A 24579-nucleotide genomic window follows, 5' to 3' on the forward strand; every position below is an offset into this window, starting at 1 on the left:
CCCTCCCTCGGCAGCAGCCAAGCGCTGCGCTCGGCGGCCGGAATGCCTGGTCAGCGTGAGCGTGATCCTTCTTCTACCACCGCATCCCACCTCTTGTCGCCGTCTCTATCAAGTACCTCGGGCCAACTTTCGCATGATTCCGCGACGCCCCTAGCAGATTCGTCATCATGCGACGCGCTCGGATTCCTGCGTCAACCCGAACCCTTCTCTTTTGACGGCCCTTCTCGGTTTCATCTCCAAGGCATGGCGCCCGAATATGAAGCGCACCCTGCGGGCTCTCATGCGGCCAGCCTGCTTGAGCAGCCTGGGGAAGAGTTTGATCCTATCACGACAACTTTTCAGAACGGCTACCCCGACGAGGCCCTCTCCGCTTTCATGTCCGTGCCTCATTACCCCGAGACCACCGGCAACAGGACCAGGATCTCCGTCTCTGAATTCGTGAACGCGGTTATCGAACCGGCTGAATACCATCGCCGCCCGAGTAACTCTACTCAAGAGATTCCAGGACCTCAGATCTCTTCGCCGGTGGAATTATACACGTCCGATTCGGAGATGACCGACGCGCTATCGGAAGTCGGCGGGGTGCCTCTGAACGAATACAATATGGAACAGATGAGGATGGCTGAATTTGCCACTCGATTTGGCCGTGCCAGCACCCAGAACAATTATATCGCGGTATCGGAAACGACCGAGGAGGACCGCGCAACAGATCAGACAATGTATCACGAGCCTCATACGTCTCGACATGGGCCGATAGGGGGTTCTACCACGGAAGACGACGATGATACGCGCAAGTTCTACTTAGACGGTGCCGATGATGATTACGCGACCGACTCTCATAGTACCGCCTTCACCGACGACGGCCGCTCGCATGTATCGAACGTTGACTTGGACGATTTCTATCGAGATCCGGGTTACACATACGGCCCCCAAACCTCTGGGTTCGACCCTGCTTCTAGTCATGAAGATCATACCAACTCCTTTCCCGACGCCGAGGACGTCAACGCTGATCAAGCCGTGGACCCCCACTTCACAGAGTCTGTCCTACATGGAACTAGTACGTATCCAACGAGTTCGTATCTCAGATTGATTGCTAATAGGGCGGCAGCGCAAGAGACAAACTATGACATCGACCAGTTCATTTCGCAATGGTTTTACCAATCGTCTACTGCAGCGATCCCAATGCTGTCGCTCTCGCCGCCAGTCTTACCTCAGCACACCGTTTCCAACATCATGCGATGGACGCCGTCCGCGAAGATTATTCGCCCAAGCGGGTATCTTGGAGACTTTTACGATATTCAGCAGATCCCGTGGTGGGAGAAACTGCGAGTGAGGCGCGTCGATGCGCGTCAGGTACGTGACCAGTCGTACGAAGCGTACCAGAATCTACAACGATATCCTCGCCAGCGAGCAGGGACCAGATTGCCGGAGGAGGAGTTTTATTTCCAGGGAAAATCGATGTACACGAGCCACAAAGCGACGATCGAACACTTCCAGCTCCGCAATTTGATGTCTGTTCCCGCGTACAACACTGTACACTTTGCGCACGAATCCAAGTTGTATTCGTGGGTTCCGGCGTATGACGACCTACAATGTCTGATCGATCTGTCCGTACCAACCGTTGAGTCCGGATTTCAAGGTCCGGTCAAGATCTCGAGCATGAAGACGGCGGTAGGGGTATCCATCGCTGGCGGCTTTTTCGGAGAATATGCCGTGCGGGCCATGGGAGTTGAAGACCAGGGGTCGACGCAAGGCTACGTTACAAAGGATCCCAACGGAATTACTACCAACATTGATATTATCCCAAGTCGCACGAGTCGGTCGCCAATCGGTGTTTTTGCTTCGAACGATCGCCACGTACGGACATTGGATTGCGAAACCAACACCTTCCTCACTGACCATGAACTTACCCACGCGGTCAACTGTACATCTACCTCACCGGATGGTCGGCTCCGTGTCATTGTCGGCGACTCCCCGGACGCCTGGGTGGTTGAGGCGGACACGGGCCGACCGGTTTATCCTCTGCGCGGCCACCATGATTTCGGTTTCGCTTGCGCCTGGTCTCCAGACATGATGCAGATCGCCACTAGCAACCAAGACAAGTCGGCGATTATTTGGGATGTTCGGACGTGGCGCCCGCTGGAGAGGCTAGAGTCCGACGTAGCAGGCTACCGGTCTCTACGATTTTCCCCCGTCGGCGGCGGCCCGCGGACCCTGCTGCTCTGCGAGCCGGCGGACCGGATAGTGATTGTCAATGCGCAGACATACCAATCGCGACAGGTCCACGACTTCTTTGGTGAAGTCGGAGGAGCAGACTACTCGCCGGATGGAAGCACCATCTGGGCAGCCAACACGGACGAGCTCTTTGGCGGATTTATGGAATACGATCGGCGACAGTGGGGTCAGCAGTTTGGGCTGCAGCAGTCGCCGAATGAATGGGTCAAAGAGGCAGACCTTGATGACGACGAGCGCTGTATATTGAGCGAGCGAGAGCGAAAGTCGAGACACCTTTGGAATTTAAGCGACGAGGAGCATGAGAATTTGCTACTGTGCTAACTTGCTATGTGCTAATACCTTTTCTTTTGTTGTAGGCTAGTTACATTGCGTTGATTCTGTCCCGATTTTTTGGAGATTGCATTGTTCGAGCGGAGATACCATACCCTGTCTATCTATGTACACTGACTAGCTGCTAGTATATACCATTCGGTTCCTATTTTGTCGTTACAGACTACCTTGATGATGTCTGGACTGTTTCTATTAAAACACTGTGACGTAGCTGTATCAGCCACTGTGGCTTGGCTCTGCAGCTATCGCCCAATATGTGCTAGCGCATAGAGAGCTCCCCACCCAATCCAATCACCACGCTCACTCTTGTCGATACGCGGCATGATCTCAGCTGCTCAGCCACAACCCCTCCCCCCTCAATCCCATACAACAAATAGATAAGACAGCTCATCCCCTGGCGAACTCAAAACACTCCTCTTCTACTGTCACTCAACTCTATACACTGATTACCTATCATCTCTAACAACCCTTCAAATACCTCACAAATAACCTAAAACTCCAACCGCAAAAATGTCCTTCCAAAACATCCTCGTCGACGCCGTAAAGTCCCACTTCGACAAGGACGACGACAAAGACGACCTGAACCCCGCCCTCTCGCATGCCTCCGCCCACGCATCCGCATCCGAAGACCCCTCGCTCTTCAGCCAAGCCCTCTCCTTCATCAACCAGCGCAAGAGCGAGGGCATCGACAGCGACGACATCGACGAGGAGCACGCCGTCAACGCGCACCGCCGCTACGAGGAGGGCGGGAACATGGATTCCAAGGACTTTGGCGCTGGTGCGGCCATGCAAGCCTTAAAGATGTTTACGTCTGGTTCGGGCGAGGGGACGGGCGGCGGCAAGGATAAGAACGCGTTTATTGGGATGGCGATGGCCGAGGCGGGGAAGATGTGGGAGCAGAAGGCCGGGCAGGGGGAGGCTGTGAGTTATCCCTATCCGTCTATGGAGTCATGGGCTTGTGTGTAGGTGGAGGGGTTTGAGGGAGTCATTTGCTAATGCTGTGTACAGAGCGGAGACAAGCAGTCTGCTGTCAATCAGGCTGCTGAGATGGCATTCAAGATGTACTTGAAGAGCCAGATGAGTGGCAGCGAGGGGACTGGTGGGCCTGGTGGGCTTATGAGCCTTGCTAGCAAGTTCTTGAAGTAAACTGGGTAGACTTCATGATCCTGCTCGGGGGCTAGGATGACAATGTACTGCGAGAGCTGGGAAGTTGCTGCTGCATGGCTCGTTGCTTAACCTTCTAATTTGTGATATATGAAGCTATTTCGTCGATATGAGCGAGAAATTAATGCTAAATCATTGCAAGTCGCTTCAATATTTTAAGTCATATATCCTGTACTGATGTAGTCGTGGAGGGGTCTGCTTCGCGCTGATGACGTCGCTCAGGGCCGGCATCTCCTTCAACCACAACCTCTCGTCCACAACCCTTCATACTCCGGAGTAATCTTCAAAGACCCCAGGCTAGCCACCTCTATCTACCCGATCTTCTCTTTTCGTACTAGCAGATTCCCATTTCTACAGCCTCAACGAGTGGACGCTGACGCCGAGCTTTGGAGTGGCCGCAGTCCCACGCCACGGTTCGGCAGACCGAATCACGGAATGGAAATGACGTGGATCGCCCAGATCTCACCACTGTCAAACTGGACCCAACCCTTCAATGGCTGATGGTTAGATCTTGACCCACAATGACCGATGCAGCATGCGAGCAAGAACCGTTCAAGGGAAGACTCGAGGGTCTCAAAATCTGGGTGGGCTGCTGTGGCGGACATTGTGGCAGCCTGAGTCTTGACACAGTGCTGTCGCAACAGCTCGAATCTTGCAGTTGCGAAGTTTGCTGAACTTTTGAACCTTTTTATTCATGCTCTTGCCTGTGTCGTGATGTCTTGGTCTGCTGGGATCTACCTTGTTGCTCTAGACTAGCGATCCCCAGATCTGCATCTGCATCTGTCTGCCGTCATGGTAGATCGGTCTGCAGCTATCCGCGGCGTGGCAGCGGCGTTTCTGGCGCTGTCTAGCGTCGCCGTGATCCTGCGCTGCTATGTGCGTCTGCGCATTGTCAAGGCGTTCGGCTGGGATGATTTTGTTATGATCATTTCAATGGTATGTCGCGATCCCTCATGATCATCAAGGGCCGTACTAACTCTGCAGCTATTTTACATCATGTTCTGCACCTGCATGATCGGCGGGTCTCTCTGGGGTACAGGGAAGCACCTCACAGAGCTAACAGCTGAGCAACGAACTATGGCAATGGAAGTATGTTTACCCTTTAGTCAAACTAGGCGTTCGTCCCATCTAACCCGCTAGTACTGGTGGTTCTGCAACATCTCCTACGCTATCTCCTCCGTCCTCGCGAAAATATCCGTCTGCATCTTCCTTCTCCGCGTGATGCTCTTCCCTGGCCACCGGGCTGTACTCTACACAGTTACGACCCTCGCGATCTGCACAGGTATACCCTTCTTCGTCCTCTTGATCATTCAGTGCTCGCCTGTTTCGTTCTGGTGGACCCGGATGCGCGGCGATACAGACGGACATTGCGGGTATGTCAACGCTATCGGAATTGTGCTGTATATCTTTAGCGCATCGTCGGCGCTCTTCGATCTCACCGTGGGGACGCTACCTAGCTTGCTGGTGCGCAAGCTGCAGATGAATCGGCGGACAAAGGCTGCTGTTGCAGGGCTTCTGGGAATGGCATGCATGTGCGTTATCCTTTGATTATCCCTATGCTTCTTCGAACCCATGCTAACGGTATGGTAATGCAGTGCATGTATTGCTATTATCATTCGGCTTGCTTTTGTCCCGACCATCCATGATCCTGACTTCCTATGTATGCGAGCCGTACCTCCTCCCTCATTACTCTGCGCAGACCATACTAACCATACGACTCAATTAGATGGCACCGTCGAAGTAAGCCATAAACACCCCCTTCAAATCTAATCCACTAACAAAACAGATCGCGATCTGGTCCTGCGTTGAAATCGGTCTCTCAATCACAGCCGGCTCTTTAGCTACAACCCGCCCCCTGTTTCGCATCCTCTACAATCGATCCCCTCCCAACTACGACCCGGCTTCGGACCCTTCAACCTCTCAATACCACAGAACCAAACACAGGCGGTCAACCTCCGGATCAACATTGAATCCTAACCGCAGGTCCAGACGATTGTCACTATTCGACAGCGGCCTCAGCTTCTTCAGTCGAACTCGAAGCGGCTCCGTCTCTCGCACGCATACTACTTCATCCACGTCCCGTCATAGTACAAGCCTCGATAAAAGCCGCAGTGGACCCGAGGGTCGTCCAAGCTTAAGCTTCTACGAACCCTACATCGGCGTGCAGATGCTTTCAATGCGGCCAACTGCCGATGTAGAAGGTGGCCGTGTAGAGTTCGACGGCTCGACCCACCCTGATCCGGGCTCGGAACTGCTTAATCTGAACTCGCATGTGGAATTTGATTTGCATGCGGGCGGGGGTCGGCCGGAGGGGCTGTCGGTTCCGGAACCTGCGGCCAGGAAGGGGTCTAGGATTGGCGTGCATAGGACGTTTAAGGTGTCGAGTGAGAATGAGCGGGATAGAGATAAGCAGAATGAGGGGGAGAGCGATGGTAAGGATGATGGTGAGCAGGGTGGGCCTGGATATGGCTAGATGGTCTGGCGGTGGTCTATATTAAAGGTCATCGTCGCCCTGTCGTCTTCTAGCATCTTGGTACCCCCCAGACATCTTAACATGCCAGCCCTATCACTGGCGTTAATCAATGTCCTAGTTGGTGGAGAGCACAATCCGCTAGGTACGCGCCATTTGCCCGCCGACATACACAACAGAGCTGCGTTAGAGTCGCTCAACCGGGTGTAGCTGCCAACCGGTATCAAGCACTTCCCCCAGTGCTCTGCTTAGCCCACCAAAGGTCCAGTACACTGCCTTCTGTTTCAAGGATCCAGTGCGAGCACGCCCAGGACGTTGAAAGTCTCAAGCTCAAACTCGCTGGGCCGAACAGGAATAGGTTTACGTACCACTATGCTTATTCCCGCAACAATAAGACTCACCGAATTACACCATCGCTCCATCAACAGTAGGCCGAGGAAGATGAAGTCCAAGAGCAGAGGGAATTGAGTGTTGATGAGATTAGCTTTAATCTACCGGCGGACACAAATCATACAAGAATCTCTTATTTTGATCTTGATATAAGAGCTCTCGCCCTCTCTAGCTTGCGAGCCGAGTCGCGAGCGAATCAATCCATGTGCCGTTAAGTCGAGAAACATCACGGATGGGTTCGGTGTAGCTATAGACTACAGGCTATACACAATCCCGTATAACCTGTATCATATTCGCACATCTGCAGCGCTCATCCCAGATTACTATATACCGTCATCGTGCATAGTCGTCCTCCTTCCTCATGCATAGCGAGCTGCCGCTAGAGGCCAGAGAGTGAATAGTGCAAAATCTCTCACTGACGGCAGATTGGTAGCCTTGAAACAAGAAGAAGACCGCTGGAGGTAATTCTTTTCTTCGTCCACTGATAATTGCAGAGGTCTGTTACGCGGGCGGGGGTTGCTGTAGAGGCGTTTTAGGGACTAGGATTTATATAGAAAACCTAAAGGGGACAAGTCCGAGTGAACAGGAACTGGCTAAACATGAGTTGACTTACCAGGTGGTTAGGCATGGGCCGAGCTCAATGAAATGTGTACAAGGCAGTCTGTAATGGTATAATGCATTTTCACCCCCTCTCAACAAAAATCTACATACAGTGATGACCCTTAGTGAGGTCCAGAGCCTATCTAGCTAATGAACAAATAGACAATGTAAAGTATGCAAATAAACAAGTCAGGCGCAAAACGGGTATGGTCTCAGGCATTCAGGTCGCTCCAGTGGTATAGAAATCTAGAAACTTGAAAAAATCGGATGAGACCAAACCAGTAGAAAAAGAAAGAAACGAGAGGAAAACGAACGGAAAAGTAAGCCATCTAGGGGAAGGCAAAAGCGAAGGAAAAAAACGGGAGGTAAGCAAGAAAGAGTAGGATCACCAATCGTCATCGTCATCGTGCTTTCCTTGCATTGCACTCTGTCGCGCCCGCAGTGCTTCGGCAAGACCACCAGCAAGACTGGCGTTCGATACGCTGCTCGGCGTACCGCGACCGCTCGCGCCGGAGGAGTCGCCTTGCGAGTTCATGCTGACAGCACTGTCACGGGGTGCGGGCGGAGGAGCCGGTGCTGTTTTCCGGCCAGCCATGTTGGGCCGCTTCGCAGGGGGTGGCGGTGCTGCTTTGGCCTTTGCTGCAGCGACGGTGGCTGATCCGTTTGTCGGCGCTGGGCTAGCTCTAGGCGCAACGGGTGGAGGGGGAGGAGGTGTCGGTCGAGGGGTGGGTGCGACTTGCTCCTCAAGATACGCTTCCGGCGTCCAGCCTTGTGCAAAAGTTTCAAGGTTCATACATAGCCACCAGCCTAGAAAGTGTTAGTTGGGTGCATGGCTAGACAAGGTAGTTTTAACTAACCATTTCCTTCCTTGGAGACAATCTGGACGATTTGACCTGCGCTAATCGACAGCATACCGCTGTTGTCGCTGCTAAAGTCGTACAGCACCTTCGCCTTCTTCGGTCCTGCAGCGGCAGGGGGCGGGGGAGGAGGCGGGGGTGGCGCTCTTGCAGAAGCTGTAGATGAGTTACGGGAATGCGATGCAGCCACAGCTGCGACTGGCTGAGGTACAGGCCTGGGTGCTGGGGTTGGTTGAGCGGCCGCTTGAGGTGTGGGCTGTGGTTGGGGTATGGGCCGACGTTCCGGAGCAGGCCTGGACGCTAACTTGGACGGGCCACCACCCGGACCACCTGGCCGAAGAAGTTTGCCTTTCGTGACCGGCCGAGCAGCGACTTGCTTTCCTCGTGGCGTGGGTTTCGAGACTGAGTTTGCAGGTTCGCCTGAGCCAGTGTGGATCGTTCCACTCTTATAGCTGTCGTCCCCTGATGCATCCTTGACTACTTTGACGGTGGCCAATTTTCCTGGTTTCTTATTGTATTCGATCCTGTTACATTTAGTTTAAGAACTCCGGTTAGGCTCAAGAAGACTTACTCTGGGCCGATCTTTAGATTCAGTTGTCCCCGTAGAGCATTGTGTAGATGGGTAAAGAACTCGGTCTTGAAGACGCAGTTGCATAGCGGATCCGGTTCTTGCCCACCGATAACGAACGAAAACCAATCGTCTCGATAGCTAGAAGCACTGACAGCCTTGATGGCACCTATAGGAATTGTTTTTTCTGATGAAATGACGAGTTGGTTGTTGACGAGGTTCTGAGCAACGATGTACACATGGCGGTTTGTCTGCATTTGTCAGCTGTAGCTCGGTAATCACAAATTCAAGAACATACTAGAACAAAGATGCGTGCCGAAGGCTTACTAGAACGACCGAACTTGGACACTAGAACCTCACCACGACAGGAGAACAGAACGTCCTCAGAGGCTAGAAAGGTTAGCATTTAGCTCCCACAAGGCCAAGAATGAACATACTACTGATAGCAGCGCCGCTGCGAATCATCTCGCCGGGGCCACCCTTGTTGCCGATGCCAACGTAATCACCAAGGAATCGTCGAGAACCAAGTATACTCATTCTTCTACGTTCTTTTCGGTTGCCGAGGATCTGGTGTCCTTGGTCACGGAGTTTGAGCAACTCGAGTCCACCAGTCATCCGGCGCCAGAAGCGCTGGATACGGATCGCACACTCGGTACGGTAGCGAAGGTAGTTTCGCCATGCGCGCTGGATACGAATAGCCATGTTATGCCAGTAACGGTCACGCATGGCCTCCAAAGCAAAGAGCGTCTCGGGCGTTTTAATGAACACCTTTGTAATACCCATCTGGTATTCCTCGGCAGGAATTCGCGTATCCTTCAGGATCTGGCGCGCTCCGGTCTCGACGTCACCGGTCCAGGTATAGTCACCAGCGTAGGATGTCTTCGGCGATAGGAGGTAGAATCGCTCGACGAACTTGTCGAAAGTCTGACGGTACGCGAAACCAGCGCGGCGAATACGAACGTTCTCCTGGAGACCAAGGTATTTGATCTGGTGGAGAACGTTGCTTTCATTGAACTCCTTGGGCGCTTTGTTGTCGTTCGGCTTAATGGTTCGAATATACGATGGCTGGGCCTTCATGAGCGTTGCTACCAGGTCATTCGCAGAAGCTTTGATTTTGTCACTAGCGGTAGGTGGTCGTCGCTTATCATCCTGGTTGACCTGTTCGGGGAAGAGGGCGTGGACAAAGTGGTTGCCACTAGACTGAACGAGGTTCAACAAATCTTTCAGAAGCTGGTCCTTGTTCTTGTCTGTCATTCCCTGGACAGCGTAGCTCACATCACCGGCGTAGTGCTTGACAATGAATTGACCCTGTCGGTTCTCGAAGTTAGGGTTCTGCCCGAGGAAGTTCAGTCGTCCAACGAAGGTGTTGTCCGCGGCTCCGGAGTCGGCGTGTGCAGTTGCGCAAGCGTCATTGAGTGCGGCGAAAACACCAGGCGGGCGCTTGTCTTCGATCAATGAACACACGACCTTGTTATCGAAGTACTTGATCGGAGTCCACGTAATTTGCTCACGCTCATACTCGTCTTGCTCGGCCTTGAGTGTCAGCTGAATGAAGATTTGCTGGAGCTTCTCATTAACGTAGTTGATGCACAATTGCTCGAAGGAGTTCTTTTCGAAGATTTCGAAGCCGTAGATATCAAGAATACCGATGGAATTCGTAACCGCACCCTTGGCAGTCAAGGACTGATTGACGCGCCCCACAATCCAGTCGAAGAGGTTGAAATAGATGGCCTTGGCCAGAGCATCACGAACGGCCAAAGCTTGAGTGGTGTTCAGAGGTACCTCGTAAACGGAACCGCGACGTCCACCTCGGCTAGTCTCCATCATGCGAATGGTCAAAGCCTGGTTGACTTGACCAGCGTCGACCTCTAATAAGTATGCGACAAAGTCAACCACCGATTGGTCTGTGATTGCGGCATTTCCTGAGTCATCCTCGCCAAACTGGACATTGCCAATCCACAAAATGGCTGCCAGCATGCGGAAGACGTTATCTTGCTCTGCTTCTGACATTCCAATGACATTCATGGCGTTCAGTGTATCCTGGAACTCGGCCACGTCGTCAACACCGGGGACATCAAAGCACTTCGATCGGCTTGTGTATAAGTAGGATTGAGGTTGTTGTATGCCGAATGAGTCTAGGCTTGGTTAGTTGGCACATCGCGGGATGAGGTTATCAGACATACCTCTGTATTTCTGCGGCGCGCCTTTTGCGAACTGGTAGAAGATGTGGAAGTTACGCTCATTGGTAATCTGTCCCACCACTCGTGACTTCTCCAGTAGGTAATTGGTGATGTTGGCACCGACGGGCTCGCCCTGGGCGTTGAATTCCAACTCCAAGTACTTTCCGAACCGCGACGAGTTGTTGTTGCGCAATGTCTTTGCGTTACCAAACGACTCAAGCAGAGGATTGGTCGCCAAGACCATGTCCTTCGTTTCCTGAATGGATGAATCGCTTCCCCCGGATACGCTGGCGATATATTGCATAATCCGCTTCGCGGCCTCGGTCTTGCCGGCACCCGACTCACCAGAAATAATCACGCACTGGTTGTCTTTGTACGATTTCATGTTATAGTAGGAGGATTCGGCGACCGCGAAAACATGGGGAGGGACTTCGAGTCGGTTCTTGCCTCGGTAGGAGTCGAGCACGCGTTCGGTATAGATACCCACTAGCCAGGGGATAGTCGGTTAGCGACGAACAAAGCACCGGGGCCAATTTACTTACAGTCCCGGAAAGGGTTAACTGAAACAAGCACATGTCCGATATATGTCTGTTCGGAGCTGTGTTAGCAAAGAGCACGCCCGCGCATCCCCCTCAACAGCTCAGAGGGGCTTACGTAGATTTCGTCATGTTGAAATCGGAGCTTCAGGTTGTCGTTGATAGCCTCGTTGGAAATCTTGCTAAGCAGTGTAAGATCTGAAACGCCAATCTCCTTCTTCTTTGTGCTCTCGAAAACGGCCTTTCTGACTTGCGGCTTGCCCCCCGCTTGTCGTCCGTCGCCCACATCAGCGGCGGCTTTGGAGCGACCGAAGCGGCTCTTCTTCTCCCCGCCAGCAGGACGTCGTGAGTGACCCTGAATTCCACGCAGTGGTTAGTCAATGTCTTTCGCAAGGTCAAGCCGTATACAGTATTTCCAGGGGCAGACTCACCATTGTGAATGTTGCCGACCACCCGGGGTCTTGCGCTTAGGCGACCAAGATATCTGGCCTATCAATTTATTGCGGATGAGGGGGACGGTCGGAGAATGGAATGAACGCAGAAAATAGAAGGTTCACTCCACACGGGGTATATAGGAGAATAAGGAAAAGTAAAAGAATAAGAAAAGTCTTGAACGAGAGAACAGAGGGAGAGTGAGCACGAGGGGGGAAGAGGAATGACGATGTTGAGGAGGATCCCTCTTAGTCTTGACTCCAGGTCCCTCGATGGACTGGACTACGGAGCGGGCAACCGCTTGCGCCACACTCCTTCCTCATGTGGCACCGTTGGGTGTCTTTCTCAGGCCGACAACGCGCAATCAGGTTATTAATATCTCTCAGGTATTACTGCTGCCTTTGGGCAGGGTCTAGGCGGCAAATCCGAATACGCACTGTCGACCTTTCCTGTTCCTGGCGGTGTTAATACCTAACCCACGCCTATCCAACCTTATGAAGCAATTATTGAGCATCCCTAATTATCATGACATATTGGAGATCGCAATTTATTTACTTATTGTACATTGGGTAGATGTTCCTTGGGATACTTTTCAATAAATTCTGAACTATGAAAGAATTGCTTTGTTGAAGCTCTGGAGAACTATATATTTTGGGCCTGCATCTAATCACGAAAGAAATATACTCAAGGAAGTATTATCAGTAATAGGAGCACTCAGCCATCATTCTTTTGAAACGTCTTCCTTCCAGAAGCTTATAATTTTCTCCGCAGCCGTACTGTCGAAATATTGTTCAATCACTTCCTGGCCTTGTTGTGAGCGAGTCGCCTGGCTCATTTGCCGAAAGGAAGGGAACAAGTCACTCAGGATATTCCTGGTCTCCTCGCTCAAAGTGCTAGGATAGCCCGACGTAGCATGAGATAGCAGCGAGACGGAATCGGCCAGTGTCGGATTAGGCACCGGTATATCCTTGAGGTTTGCCATGTAATCGTGGATAGATTGGAGGAACGAGGGAGCGTCTGGGATAGAGATCACGGGAGTGGGATTCGTTAGACTCTCGAACATGCTGATTCAACCATGCAATATGAGTATGAGGCCAAAAATGATGATGGAGGTGGACTCATACAGAACTTGTAAAGCCAGAAGGCCATCGAGGCTATATCGCCCACTGGCACTGATGAACGAGTCCTCCGACAGGAGTAAAGCAATCGCTTTTCTCCGATATAATGCTGGGTCAGAGGCCACAAATTGTCTCAACCGCAGACTGGTGCTTTGCTTCTCTGGAGTGTCGAGTGAGCTTGGGGTCAGAAGCAGTATCTGCACGGTCTTCGTAGTGTTTTCTTGGTGGAAGGCAAGGTCGCTCGTCTCCGAAACCTGTTCTTCTACTGGCATTGTTAGAGCCGAAGCCACGATGCCCAGATACTTTAGGTATAGTGACCGACCTTCAATGGCTTCGGGAGATGCCTCCAAGACCGGCCCAATGACCTTCCAGACTGAACGATCTCGGAGAGCTGGACTGTATGTCCCTCGAAGCCCGGGTGGTTTGTTCATCCCTGGGGCAGCGAAAGCATTAATGAGCGCAGCGGCCATGGTTCAGGATAATGGGAAAGTGGAGTTGATTACTTGTATGTACCTAGTCAGAGGAGAACTAACGCCTATTCCATGCACATGATGCCGAAGGTTTCAACCTTCTTTCACCACTTGAGAGGGGTATCCAAACAATAGGTAAGATGAACGCCAGATATGCAAAATATTCTATAAATAGAGAAGTGATGGTATATATAGAGCCTAAACTTCAGGATTTAGGCTCGGACTGACTAGCGGCTGTCGATGAATACTCAGGTCACCGATGCTGCGTATCAGGATGATTTCCAAATCATGAAATTGGAGGTTCGATGGAGACATATGAAAATGCGGGATGACGTAGGAAGATTGGGCAACGACATGTTCATATTAATGACTCTGCATCTCCAAAAGCGGTACCTTTGGTCAAGACCAAAGACACAGAATTTGCTACCAGTCTACGCCTTTTTAGGCCCTGCGACTGGGAGCAGAAGTAGTTGGACCAGCGGCCGGTGCTGGAGGCGGGGTATTGGAAGGAACCTTGACGACTTCAGCGGCACTTGCAACCTGGACTGTAGTCGTGTTTCCCTCCGGCTGCTGCTCCGCACCCTGACCGAACGTGAAATATGACGAGATTGTCGACAACCACCCCTGCTCCTGGGGTTCGGCCACAGGCTCAGGCTCCACATCCTCTATTACCCGAAGGAGAATTCGGCGAGATGCTGGTGGTAGGTCTCCTTGCTTTTCGAGTTCAATAAATGCCTGCCTCAGCACCCCCATGTTCTCTTCAAGCTCATTAAGGCGAGCTGCGACATCGTCTCTCCGAGTGTTTTCCTTTCTCCGAGACCTCCACGATTCAAAGAGTATCAGACCGCCTGCTACAAGAAACAGGAAAGTCTCACTGATAAAGGTCGCGCCAGATTCAATGGCTTTTGATTCAGAGAGTGGTCGGATATGAGGTTTTGGTGCCGGTTTTTCGGCCTCGACCGCGGCAGCCTTTGCTTTCGCAATTGCCTCTTCTTCAGCCTTTGCCTCGGCTTCAGTCTTCGCAGTCGGCGTTGTAGACTTGTGCTTTCGGACTTCCGCTTCAGCAGCGGCCCGTCGCGTTGCCGCAGCGTTGTCGCGTATTGTGCCGAGACGGAGCCGCATGTCGATGCGATGAAGGCCCTGGGCCATGGAGATGCAAAGCCGCCGGAATCGTTCATGTTCGCGGGCCTGTGCTTTGATTTGATTCTTATCGGCGTCAGTATGTTTCGCAGACTTCCGCGGCCAGGTAAGGGTTATCGTCACGTACGGCTATCGGCTTTGACAGCGTGCGGATAGCAAGGGAGGAGAGTTTAAGCGTGAGGGACATGGTGGGCGGAGGTTGAGAGGCGGGGTAGGATAGAATATGAAAGTTGAAGTCACGAATAGGTCAACAGCGCGTCCATCGCAGGGTATCTGAAGGTTAGCTGTGAGTCATGAATCATGGACAGACGGAGAATTGCTGAGATCCTTCGAAAAGCCGCACTGCCATCGTCATCCTGGCGGCGGTTAGAGATCGTCAGGCACTAAGGGACCGAAAAAGACTAGCTCAGGTGTCGGCGGAATCCAAAGCATTTAGTGCATGCTGAATCAGCAATGCCGTTGTTCTGGCGGCGGGTGACCTGGTTCAATGTTTATCGATTACTGCTTTGGGGAAAACGTTTTTATCTCGGCTCGTGAGACCATCGAGTTCTTCTGCGCTGCCTCATCATCCCTTAAGTTACTCCCGGCCAAGGCGACCCTTACCACCCTCCAAAACGGACGGTTCGGCGTTGGATGCATATTTGTTTTTGAGCGTCATTGTTAGTATTCATTGTTGATTTGTTTTGGTAAGCTTGCCCCGACTTCTCCTTACCGAGAGAGTATCATTACCTGCTGCGGGGGGTTTGAAAGGCAGGGCACTAACAAACGGATGCCGATAGGATTACCAGCAATCCATGTTCATATACCCCGCCTGCTTTGCAATTCACTGTTCGTGTCGTAATCGATGATCACTACGCCTGCATGCATTGGAAATAGCCGACTGCGCATTTGTTCGGAATCCATACCATAATAACTCGAGGGCCGAAGACAACAACGAGGGAGCAACGGAGGTGGCAATCCTTGACCAACAATGGAAGCTTTATCGCCACGGTCGACCAACCAGAAGATAAAGCCCAAAGTGTCTATGGAGCGGAAAGTCCTGGACAAGAATGCAGCTGCCGCTCAGAAAGCTTCGTCAGCAAAGAACCATGCGCCGCCACCACCATCGCTAATTGTGGAGCCCGGAGAGGATGGAGAGCGATACTCGACCGGCGGATTTCTTGGAAAGGGGGGTTTCGCGATTTGTTACGAAGGGACACTGCTGCGCAACGGTCGCGTATTTGCAATGAAGGTTGTGAAGTCTGATATGGGCCAAAAAAAGATGCAAGAGAAGGTATTGCGTGAATGTTTCCCGGAACCTCGAGTAGGAGCTAATAGGCTGTGTAGTTTCGGACTGAATTGCAAATACACTCGAAGATGCGCCATCCTCACATCGTCGGCTTCCACCGGGCATTTGCTTTCGACCAATGCATATATGTGATCCTGGAGTTATGTCCCAACGGATCAGTAATGGACATGGTGCGGAAGCGGAAATGCTTGAGTCTGCCAGAGGTCCGACGATTCATGATCCAACTCTGCGGCGCGGTGAAGTATCTGCACAAGCGGAATGTTGCGCATCGTGATTTGAAGATGGGAAACTTGTTCTTAGACCGAAATATGGACATCAAAGTGGGCGATTTCGGTTTGGCCGCCATGATAATGTCAGAAAAGGACGAGAAAAGGAGAAAGACGTTATGTGGAACACCAAACTACATCGCACCGGAAGTTCTCGACCGAAGCAAAGGCGGCCATACACAGAAAGTAGACATCTGGTCCTTGGGCGTGATTTGGTAAGGCCAACTGATACCGAACGCTGGTAACCAGCAAGACGACTAACGCATTTTTCCAGTTTTGCGATGCTAACGGGCTATCCACCATTCCAATCGAAAACTCAAGAAGAGATATATAGAAAGGTCCGAAATCTCACCTACGTCTGGCCCAAAAACACGGAGTGCGCGAACGATATTCCAGAAGAGGCCAAGTCGTTGGTCAGCTGCTGCCTTAACCTCGAAGAGTCAGAGCGTCCAGAGCCAGACGACATTGTCGAGCATGAGTTCTTCAACATGTACAATGGATGCATACCTAAACGGCTGGAACCGGGGTGCAGCGTCCAGAAGCCAACTTGGCTCAGGCTGTCCGAGCCGCGAGGGGACAATATGGCTCCTGGTCATGGTCTAGATTTCGACGAGAAGTTTTCGAGTTACATCAGGGATGTGGATGATTCGATCTTAAGGTATCGGACGTGCAAAGCAGCATTCTACAGCTCCTGTGGCGTAGGGAGGAAACCAGACGGCACGGCGCGGAAATCTGCTGGACACAATGCTTCCAAGTCAGGGTTTGCCGAGTGCGTTGCGGAGGAAGAGAAAGGTCTTCAACCGCTGATGCCTCTCCCAGAAGATATTGTCTACAAGTACCCTCATGATCTTATTGGTGATTGGAGTGTCCCTGAGTCGCTGCCCATGCGGCGGCAGGATTCCGGGTTGGAAAGCAGCGTTCTGTCCAGCAAAAGCAGTAGCACAGCCCTGCGAACTGTATCTCAATCGAGAACACAAGCCGCACTTGTAGCGGCTCAGCAGCGGCGGAATGCTTCTCAAAGTCATGCGGCATCCCTTCGACAGCAGGCGCTAACTGGTAGGGGCACCGTAAGAAAAGTTCCCTCGCTCTGCGACCCACCGATATCGACCATGAAACCCATGCCTGACGTGCGGGATACCGGGCTTAACGCAGGCCATGCAGCACCCGTCCCCACTGGAGGATTAGCTGATCGTCCGATTCGGACACGACGCGGTGTTGCGGCATCATATGCGAGCACAGGGTCGATTCGAGGGATGGATAGCCACGCCGTACCCCCGGCATCACAAGCAAGCAACGGTCTGGGAATGTTGATGGTGGGAAAGACGCGCTCTCAGTCACGTAAGTTGGAAGCTGCGAACCAAGTAGCTGTTCCACCCATCCCTGTGCTAAAGGATCGGCCCGTGTCTACAGGTTTAGAAGACTTGCCCCCAAGATCGAGACAGACGTCTGCACGATCGGCTCACAAGGACTCTAAAGACACCTCTAGAAAGCCCGACCCTGAAGCGTCGCAGAGGGACGAGCCGGCTCCGCAGTTACGATTTGAAGCCCAGTCCCAGCCCATAAGCCGATCGGGAACTAAAGCTTCGCTGTCATCTACAACCAAGCCCAGGTCGAGTCTTGGGTTGCATGCCCTACTTCACCCGGACGACCCATGCGAGTTATTGCCAGGGTCGTCTGTCGACGACGTGAATATAGATTTGCGGAATATGCTGTCAAACCTAGTGCCGGGCTCATCGGCCCGACGACGACTCATGTCGGAACGGCCGTCGCAGCAGCCGCACGCATATGTCATCAAGTGGGTGGATTACACAAATCGGTACGGGATTGGATATGTCCTGGACGATGGTAGCGTTGGCTGCGTTTTTAAAGCCGAGAATGGACAACCGGCAACCGGCGTAGTATTGCGCGATGGGGAGAAGCACATTCGTCGCAAAGCTCGCAGCCAAGAGAAGTCTGATACCCACTCGCGCCCATACTCCGAGGCAGACCAACTCGTGCCTCGCTATGGGAAGCCTGTGGAATTCTACGAAAACTGTAGCGAAGACCTACTCGAATGCCGTGGCGGTATCCGCAAAGCACTCATATCTCCGTCCATGTTTGAGGTGAAGGACTCTACTGGAGGTGTCAAAGTTCGGATGGATTCTGGACTTAGCCGTGCGCGAGCGGATGCTGAGAAGATCAAGCGTGTTAAGCTGGTTGACCAGTTTGGGAAGTACATGATCGGATCTCTTGGTCGACATGGCGATGAAGGACTGCTGGACGACTCGGTGGCTGGAGCGCCTGGGCAGTTTGTCAAGTTCTATCAAAGGCTAGGCAACGTTGGCGTCTGGGGTTTTGGTGATGGCGCTTTTCAGTTCAACTTCCCGGATCACACGAAGCTGGTCCTGGCGCCTGGTCGTACTAGGAGCTCATCGCCGTGGATGGACTTCTACCATCTCTCTCCCTCTGCGGCGCGTTATCTCGCGGCAAAGGGGAAAATGCACCCATCTGGATTCGACACACGAGCCGTCGTGTCGGACGAGATCGCCACATTCCTCAGCATTGCCGATGGCGCAGGCTCTAGCCCCTTGGACGAAAAGATCAGGGATGTCCTTGAAGCGAACTCATTTCTCGAGAAGATTGCATTTGTCAAAAATGTTTTGAAGAGCTGGATCCGACAGGGACGTTTGGGCGGCCGGGCATCACCAAACCGGCCGGACACAGAGATGTTTTGGGAAGGAACACAAGAGCGAGCTCATGCAAGCGGCGGTGGTAGCAGCAAATTTGTATGGGTGACGGTGGGCGCGCCCGGAGGCGACAGCGAGTATCGCTCTGTATCGCTGAGAGACAAGAAAAATAGCAGCCCAACTGAGAGCGACGAGATGGAAGCACTCAGGGAACGGCTGCAATTAGCGGGGTTATAAGTTATGACTGATGAACTAGGGCACTTGGGCGCTTTGCATCGATTATCTTGACGGAGTTAGGAGCAGACCATACTATATATGAATTGAGCATTAATTGTTATGTTATGCATTATTTGAACCTGAAACCAGGGACCGAGTTTATCCTCACGTAGACCCAAAGCGGTTAAATCCAAATCTGCGACGACCCTGCGGCAGTTCCTCCGTGCTAGCGTCGAGTCAGTCCCGCCGCCCCAATTCCCAATCCCGCCCTTTCTCCTCTCCTCTCTCCTCAGCTCTCCAATGATCACTGTCGCACATTCTTCTCCCAACATTCCACCAGATTGATAGATGATTGCTCTCGCCCTCCTGGCCCCCCTGCTAGCGGGCCGGACCACTGCAGCCTCTGAACCGGTCTCGCTCCTCGAACGCGCCGATGCCAACAATGCCTTCCTCCCAGTCACCACCGAAGGCTGTCCACCAGACTGGCCGACCTGCGGCACCAGCGGCATCTGCTACAACCCAGCGGAAGGACAGACTTGCTGTCCCGGAGGAACATGTGAGTTTTCCGCACTCAATTCCACATAAACAGAGCGGATTCAGCTAATAGCCGGGTTAATGTAGATGCCTGCCCCTCCTCCACCTTCTGCCTGCTGGACCCCTACTGCTGCCCCAACGACCTAACCCCCGAAGCCTGCGCGGACGAATACGGCCTCACACTCGTTCCAACAAGACCCCCATCTGAGCCAACGGCTTTTCACCCACCAAGGCCTAGCGAGACCGAAAGTGAAACCGATAGCGAAAGCGAGACCTTTGGAAACGGTCACCCGCGACCGACGGGACACCCGACGTCATCGGACTCGGCGAACAGCAGCATCACGCTTAGCCCAACGCCTATCCCGACGAGCTCGGTTGTGCTGTGGCCCACGAGCCTGAGTCTCGTTCCGACGGGGAGTCCCAGTGCGGAGGAGGAGCCTGCTTATACGGGCGCAGGCTGGAGTTGGAGAGTGCAAGGTGGGGGGTTGGGGGTTGTTGCTGGTGCCCTTGGTGCTGTCGTCATGGGCCTGAGTATTTTGCTTTGATTTCGCACATATAGACTGTCTTCCGCTTTCTTTCTACGTTCTTGTATAGCTACCTAGTGGGATAGATTCCCGGAGTTGCTTTCTTTTCTCGTCTTTCGCTCTCTCTCTTTCCTTCAGCGGTTTATACCCAACATCTATCCATCTCTATTTTCTTACCTGCATTGCATGCCTGCCACATATTGCATCATCTGCATCGCCGTCGTGTACCTAATCGGCATTTTCCTACATTCACCTACATACATACCTTTTCTTCTCGTCTCATATCTTATAGACGACTACATTATTGATATATTTTATGTTTATAGACTTCCCTCTACATACCCATAGATCCATAAGACGATCAGCACCCTCCACCGTCTAAGATTGGCTAATCCCCGACCCCGACGGGTTGTGCGGCCTGATCTGCATGCACATCATCCCGGTCGTGCCACCCATTATTGGCCGTGTTTCAGAGACAGTTGGACCCCGGGCCCGAGACCGAGACCGGGGCTCCGGTGGTTCGGTTCGTGATCCCCGGACCCCGGTGTGATCATCGTGGTAGCACGGCATACTCGGAGTCGGAGTACAGTTATTAGGGCGGTTACGCAGATGCACGTTTAGTCTGGGGGAATTGGAAGTAGCGCCTGGTGTACGGGGTAGGTGCAGAGTGTATGATAAGGTACAGAGGATGTTCGGATGTACCCGCCCAGAGACATCAGCGAAGTACCTCGTGTTACTACTGAGGGGTCCTGCTACAGGGATTCGCACTTACTTCATGGTGCAGCTGATTCATACCCCTGTGGTCATTGCTCCAATATTCCAAGTTAACCACTCTTCTTAACGCAGCTCTACAAGAACGAAATGACCTTCTTTCCGACTTTAGCGGCCGAGGACCACCGCAGCGATGGCAATGGCGACGACTCAACTCGCCCGGACTGGACCGTTCGCGATACGACAGATGTATCTGGGCACTTCTGCTGCGTCTGCATTCTTGATGCGCGCAGAACCAAGACGTGCCACGCTGGCGTGTTTTACGTTCCCATTCCCGGTGAATCGACGCTATAGATATAGCGTAGCATGACATGAAACTGAACGAGCTAGCGCAGAGCTCAGCAGCCGGGGTTGCGTTGGGTTGGTTGACAGGTGTCTTGCTTTCTCTGGCATGGATACTAAGGTAGCGGATCCCGCGCGGACTCGGACGCGCGTCTGGGACGAAAGTGGTGTGATATCGCCTCGAACGAGGTGGTAACACTCTAGCCCTGGAACAGTCCGAGTACACGAGCAATCGGCGGGCATTTTCGGGCTATGCTGACTTGACTGTCATCCCGCTCGGACAAATGGTTCGCATTTGACCGCCAGGCTATATATAGATGGTACCGGGCTCTTGTGGCGCAGAAAGCGGAAGACACAGTTTGGGGAACCAGTTTGGAGCAATAGCTGTGGTCCGCGAGATGCTAGACCTGGGCACTTGCGGCGGCAAACAAGAACGTGCAGGGGGTCATCATAACAGCTGGAAGTCGTACGAAGCTAATATTGTCGTGGCTGCAACACCCTTGTTGAGTGGGAATTCGATGTTTATTGCTGAATTGCTTTGGCGTAACTGTATATATTTTTTGCATGATCCCAGAATATGCATAGGCGGAAGTCGTATAGAAGACCAGGTTCATCTACCCCTCGAGTAAAACACCGCTGCTGACTTTTTGCAGGGCTGCCTCATGAGTGACAACTAGGCGAGGAAGGAGAGGATATAGACTCTGTTAGCGCTGATCAGAGACCGAAGCGTCGAGGAGGTTGGACCTGGCTCGTTTGAGAATCCTGTAGAGTTAGACATGTAGCAGCTCGTATATGAACAGACCGACGTAGAAAAAATGGACTGAAGGGGTTTGAATTATTATTATGCATTATCGTACATTCATTAATAGGCCATGGCAGAGGCACGAGCCAGTTGTCGAGACCTGTGCGCTGTCGTTTGCTGCAAGCCAAAAGAAAAGTGATCCATCAAAGATTCCACCTCGCTTTATGGCCTCGTTTAGTATGGCTGAGTCGAAGGCGTCTGGTAATGCTTCTCAAAAGGTTCCGGCATCCTCGCAGGACTCGGCGGATGAGGCGTGTAATCCCGTCGCGGCTCGTTATATTGCCTGTCGAAAGCCTCTGAGGATCGCACAGGATTTGCTGGGTGAGGCACATATTGCTGCTGCGGCTCGTTATAATGCTTCTCGAAAGCTGCTGAAGTTCGCACCGGACTCGGCGGACGAGGCGCATATTGACGTTGGGGTTCGTTGTAATGTTTCTCAAAAGCTCCTGGAGTTCTTGAGCTCGGTGGGCGCGGAGCATATTCCCTCCTCTGCTCGGACTGCGGTATGAACGGACGTCGCGTGGTTCTATCACGACCAGCCGGTCGATTATCGCCTCCGCTCTTCGTTGCTTCAATCTCGCGCTTGACGCCTTCGTACATTTGCTCGATGATCTGGATTTCTTCTTCGACATCCAACTCGCATCCCTGCAGACATAGTTCGCGTTCTCGCTGTTCGATATACTCGCGGATATTGCGCCATTCGTTCTGATAGTGTTTCAGTCGGTCTGGGAGCCCCGAGCCTTTTAGGTACGTGAGGACACCGGCCACGATGGTGTTGATGGCTCCGAAAGCGGTTACAGCGTCGTGGGGGCCCCGCGCAGCACCGAGGGCTGTCAGGGCAGCCGCTACCACGATCTGGATGCCCAGGCAGGTGTTGATCAGGATTGCGTGGAAGCGGTATCGACTTGCTGCGTGCGTCTCGGCCTTCACGACCCGCGTGTAGATGCCGATGTTAGGGGCTGTCCGTGGTGTATGGTGTGAGATATTCAGTGCCGGCGCTGTGTCGATACCGGTCAATGCACGGAAGACCAGGAGCTTATCGCTTGGTGGGATGAGGACACCAGCGTCTGTCCTATTGAGCGTAAAGTGCCTCGATCGTGACTCGGCGGACTCTGGGGCTGCGACGGTGGGGTCATAGCTTAGGCTTCCCATCATCGGTGGAGGGGTCTGCGTTGGGGGAGGGTATCCCTTTTCTTCGCGGTCGAGCGCCGCCATCAGAAGACGTCGCGCGAGACTGCGACCCGTTGATCGCTCTTGTTCCATGGCTCACTACCTTACTGACGGGGCTTATCGATATCCGGTTGGAGAAGCAAGAGAGCAAATCGAGAGCATTTGCATGCAGAAGGGTGCTTCTCCTTTTTGTAAGCGACTCAATCTCCGCTCTGCCAAAAACAAACTTTCCGTCGCGTGACGGTGAACGGGGCTCGCGGGAGACGCGATTTCACGGAGATAAAAGCTCCATTATTCCCCCATTTTCTCGTACTTTGATTGCATGTCGCTGTGGATAAACCTCTGTATTGGGCTAGCCTGCCAAACAAGCCCAACTCACAGACCAGTTGCCGGGACGGCTGGACCCTGACGAGGGTGGATGGCGGGCTGCAGATCTGCACGGTTCGGCGAACTCACCGGAACACCACGGAATATTTTTTCAGCTCTGAGCCAGTGAGGCGAAGGCATGAACTATTGCAGAGGGTCGGCTGGGTCTGCGTGGATTGTGCTTGACGCAGAAGTACGTATTCGGGAATCATGATCGGCTTTGATGGGAACCGAGAGGCACGTAGGTTGGATTTGATATACTCCGTGCGCAACTAAGGATCTCGAACGTACCAATCATTCTGTACCAGGGCATACAAGTCGTCTTGGTCATGTAGATGCAGTCGAGGACTGTAACCTTTTACCGGTTAACTTCAAGTTGCAGCTCCGCCACACACCGCTTGCTTCTATCATGCCAGTGATACGAGTCACGATGCACGACTCAAAATTCGACACGAGAAGCTGACGAACAATGCATTCAAGAGCGTCAAAAGCGGAATTTGCCGCCGAGCCAAGTGGAACTGAAGAGACGAACGCGATCGAGGAGTCGACGATGAATGGCGAGGCCACGACTGGAGGATGCGCCGATCACAAACTTCGCTGTGATAGCTCGAAATAGCTGCATGTGACTGGAGGATAGCTAACTATCGTTAATGTATTGAGGCAAGCCACATTGACTTACGGGCGACGCCACGAGGGAGTTAGTCCTGGTCAATGGTAAACCATGGTGGTCATCTGGGCAACGAGCACCTGTGCGCACCTCTTTGGCCTTGATTTTGACTCAGGGCGACCGAGGGCGAGACCCTGGAAAGACGCGATAGGCCTTGGCCGTGAAAGTATAGATACGAACCAATGTGAAGGAGTCAAGAAACGCGAAGGTTCGCGCACTGACCTGAGGCTCGGTCTCGATGCTGTGAGGCTGGCTGAACAATCTGAGACCTCAGTTGCCTCGACTCGACAAACTATAGGCGTCGGGCGACCATTCCCCACCGTATCTGGGGAGTAAAGTGTGATACATAGTTCATTATTGACTGCTTGTGATGACAGCCGGGCGTGAGCTTTTATCTAGTACCTTAGAACTCTCGGTATCGCCGTCCCTTTGAGGTAGACATAATCATCATGATCATAGGCTAGGTACTCCGTAGAGTCCCGCACTCCACAGGCTTGAGGAGTCGATGAACCTCGAAGTCGCGTTTGTGCGTCATAT

The 24579-nt window shown here is 52.7% G+C and overlaps 9 protein-coding genes across 9 annotated transcripts; 5 read left to right on the forward strand and 4 right to left on the reverse strand.

Moving 5' to 3' along the window:
• Nucleotides 1-42: 42 nt before the first annotated feature.
• On the forward strand, nt 43-2556 carry BDW74DRAFT_180760 (WD40 repeat domain-containing protein; the record flags this gene model as incomplete). The annotated part of the gene is made up of 2 exons (XM_073729812.1): nt 43-1057; nt 1109-2556. The coding sequence occupies 2 exons, from the start codon at nt 43-45 to the stop codon at nt 2554-2556; spliced, it is 2463 nt and encodes an 820-aa protein (XP_073581389.1).
• Nucleotides 2557-2942: 386 nt separating this feature from the next.
• Nucleotides 2943-3880, forward strand: BDW74DRAFT_158284 (uncharacterized protein). The gene is made up of 2 exons (XM_073725284.1): nt 2943-3486; nt 3574-3880. The coding sequence occupies exons 1-2, from the start codon at nt 3076-3078 to the stop codon at nt 3709-3711; spliced, it is 549 nt and encodes a 182-aa protein (XP_073581390.1). The 5' UTR covers nt 2943-3075; the 3' UTR covers nt 3712-3880.
• A 419-nt stretch (nt 3881-4299) lies between these two features.
• On the forward strand, nt 4300-6888 carry BDW74DRAFT_62543 (uncharacterized protein). Its single transcript, XM_073733315.1, has 5 exons — nt 4300-4665; nt 4714-4818; nt 4870-5261; nt 5325-5469; nt 5516-6888. Exons 1-5 carry the CDS (start codon nt 4522-4524, stop codon nt 6200-6202), a joined length of 1473 nt encoding a protein of 490 aa, XP_073581391.1. The 5' UTR covers nt 4300-4521; the 3' UTR covers nt 6203-6888.
• A 325-nt stretch (nt 6889-7213) lies between these two features.
• Nucleotides 7214-12000, reverse strand: BDW74DRAFT_158290 (class I myosin myoA). Its single transcript, XM_073725285.1, has 9 exons — nt 11762-12000; nt 11449-11685; nt 11337-11382; nt 10798-11280; nt 9052-10749; nt 8913-9004; nt 8618-8865; nt 8047-8570; nt 7214-7996 (listed from the first exon to the last, which is right to left on the reverse strand). The coding sequence occupies exons 1-9, from the start codon at nt 11762-11764 to the stop codon at nt 7575-7577; spliced, it is 3753 nt and encodes a 1250-aa protein (XP_073581392.1). The 5' UTR covers nt 11765-12000; the 3' UTR covers nt 7214-7574.
• Nucleotides 12001-12350: 350 nt separating this feature from the next.
• On the reverse strand, nt 12351-13168 carry BDW74DRAFT_158293 (uncharacterized protein). The gene is made up of 2 exons (XM_073725286.1): nt 12887-13168; nt 12351-12826 (listed from the first exon to the last, which is right to left on the reverse strand). Exons 1-2 carry the CDS (start codon nt 13150-13152, stop codon nt 12484-12486), a joined length of 609 nt encoding a protein of 202 aa, XP_073581393.1. The 5' UTR covers nt 13153-13168; the 3' UTR covers nt 12351-12483.
• Nucleotides 13169-13351: 183 nt separating this feature from the next.
• BDW74DRAFT_158294 (OPA3 family protein) lies at nt 13352-14831 on the reverse strand. Its single transcript, XM_073725287.1, has 2 exons — nt 14618-14831; nt 13352-14556 (listed from the first exon to the last, which is right to left on the reverse strand). The coding sequence occupies exons 1-2, from the start codon at nt 14675-14677 to the stop codon at nt 13792-13794; spliced, it is 825 nt and encodes a 274-aa protein (XP_073581394.1). The 5' UTR covers nt 14678-14831; the 3' UTR covers nt 13352-13791.
• Nucleotides 14832-15460: 629 nt separating this feature from the next.
• Nucleotides 15461-19008, forward strand: BDW74DRAFT_186849 (uncharacterized protein; the record flags this gene model as incomplete). The annotated part of the gene is made up of 3 exons (XM_073731328.1): nt 15461-15763; nt 15817-16259; nt 16319-19008. 3 exons carry the CDS (start codon nt 15461-15463, stop codon nt 18945-18947), a joined length of 3375 nt encoding a protein of 1124 aa, XP_073581395.1. The 3' UTR covers nt 18948-19008.
• Nucleotides 19009-19200: 192 nt separating this feature from the next.
• Nucleotides 19201-20291, forward strand: BDW74DRAFT_158299 (uncharacterized protein). Its single transcript, XM_073725288.1, has 2 exons — nt 19201-19482; nt 19548-20291. The coding sequence occupies exons 1-2, from the start codon at nt 19275-19277 to the stop codon at nt 20003-20005; spliced, it is 666 nt and encodes a 221-aa protein (XP_073581396.1). The 5' UTR covers nt 19201-19274; the 3' UTR covers nt 20006-20291.
• Nucleotides 20292-22013: 1722 nt separating this feature from the next.
• Nucleotides 22014-23102, reverse strand: BDW74DRAFT_180767 (uncharacterized protein; the record flags this gene model as incomplete). Its single annotated transcript, XM_073729813.1, has 1 exon — nt 22014-23102. One exon carries the CDS (start codon nt 23100-23102, stop codon nt 22014-22016), a length of 1089 nt encoding a protein of 362 aa, XP_073581397.1.
• Between the last annotated feature and the right edge of the window lie 1477 nt (nt 23103-24579).

The sequence above is a fragment of the Aspergillus multicolor genome, assembly GCF_047715735.1.
Source record: "Aspergillus multicolor strain CBS 133.54 unplaced genomic scaffold BDW74scaffold_23, whole genome shotgun sequence".
Taxonomy (NCBI): Eukaryota; Fungi; Ascomycota; class Eurotiomycetes; order Eurotiales; family Aspergillaceae; genus Aspergillus; species Aspergillus multicolor.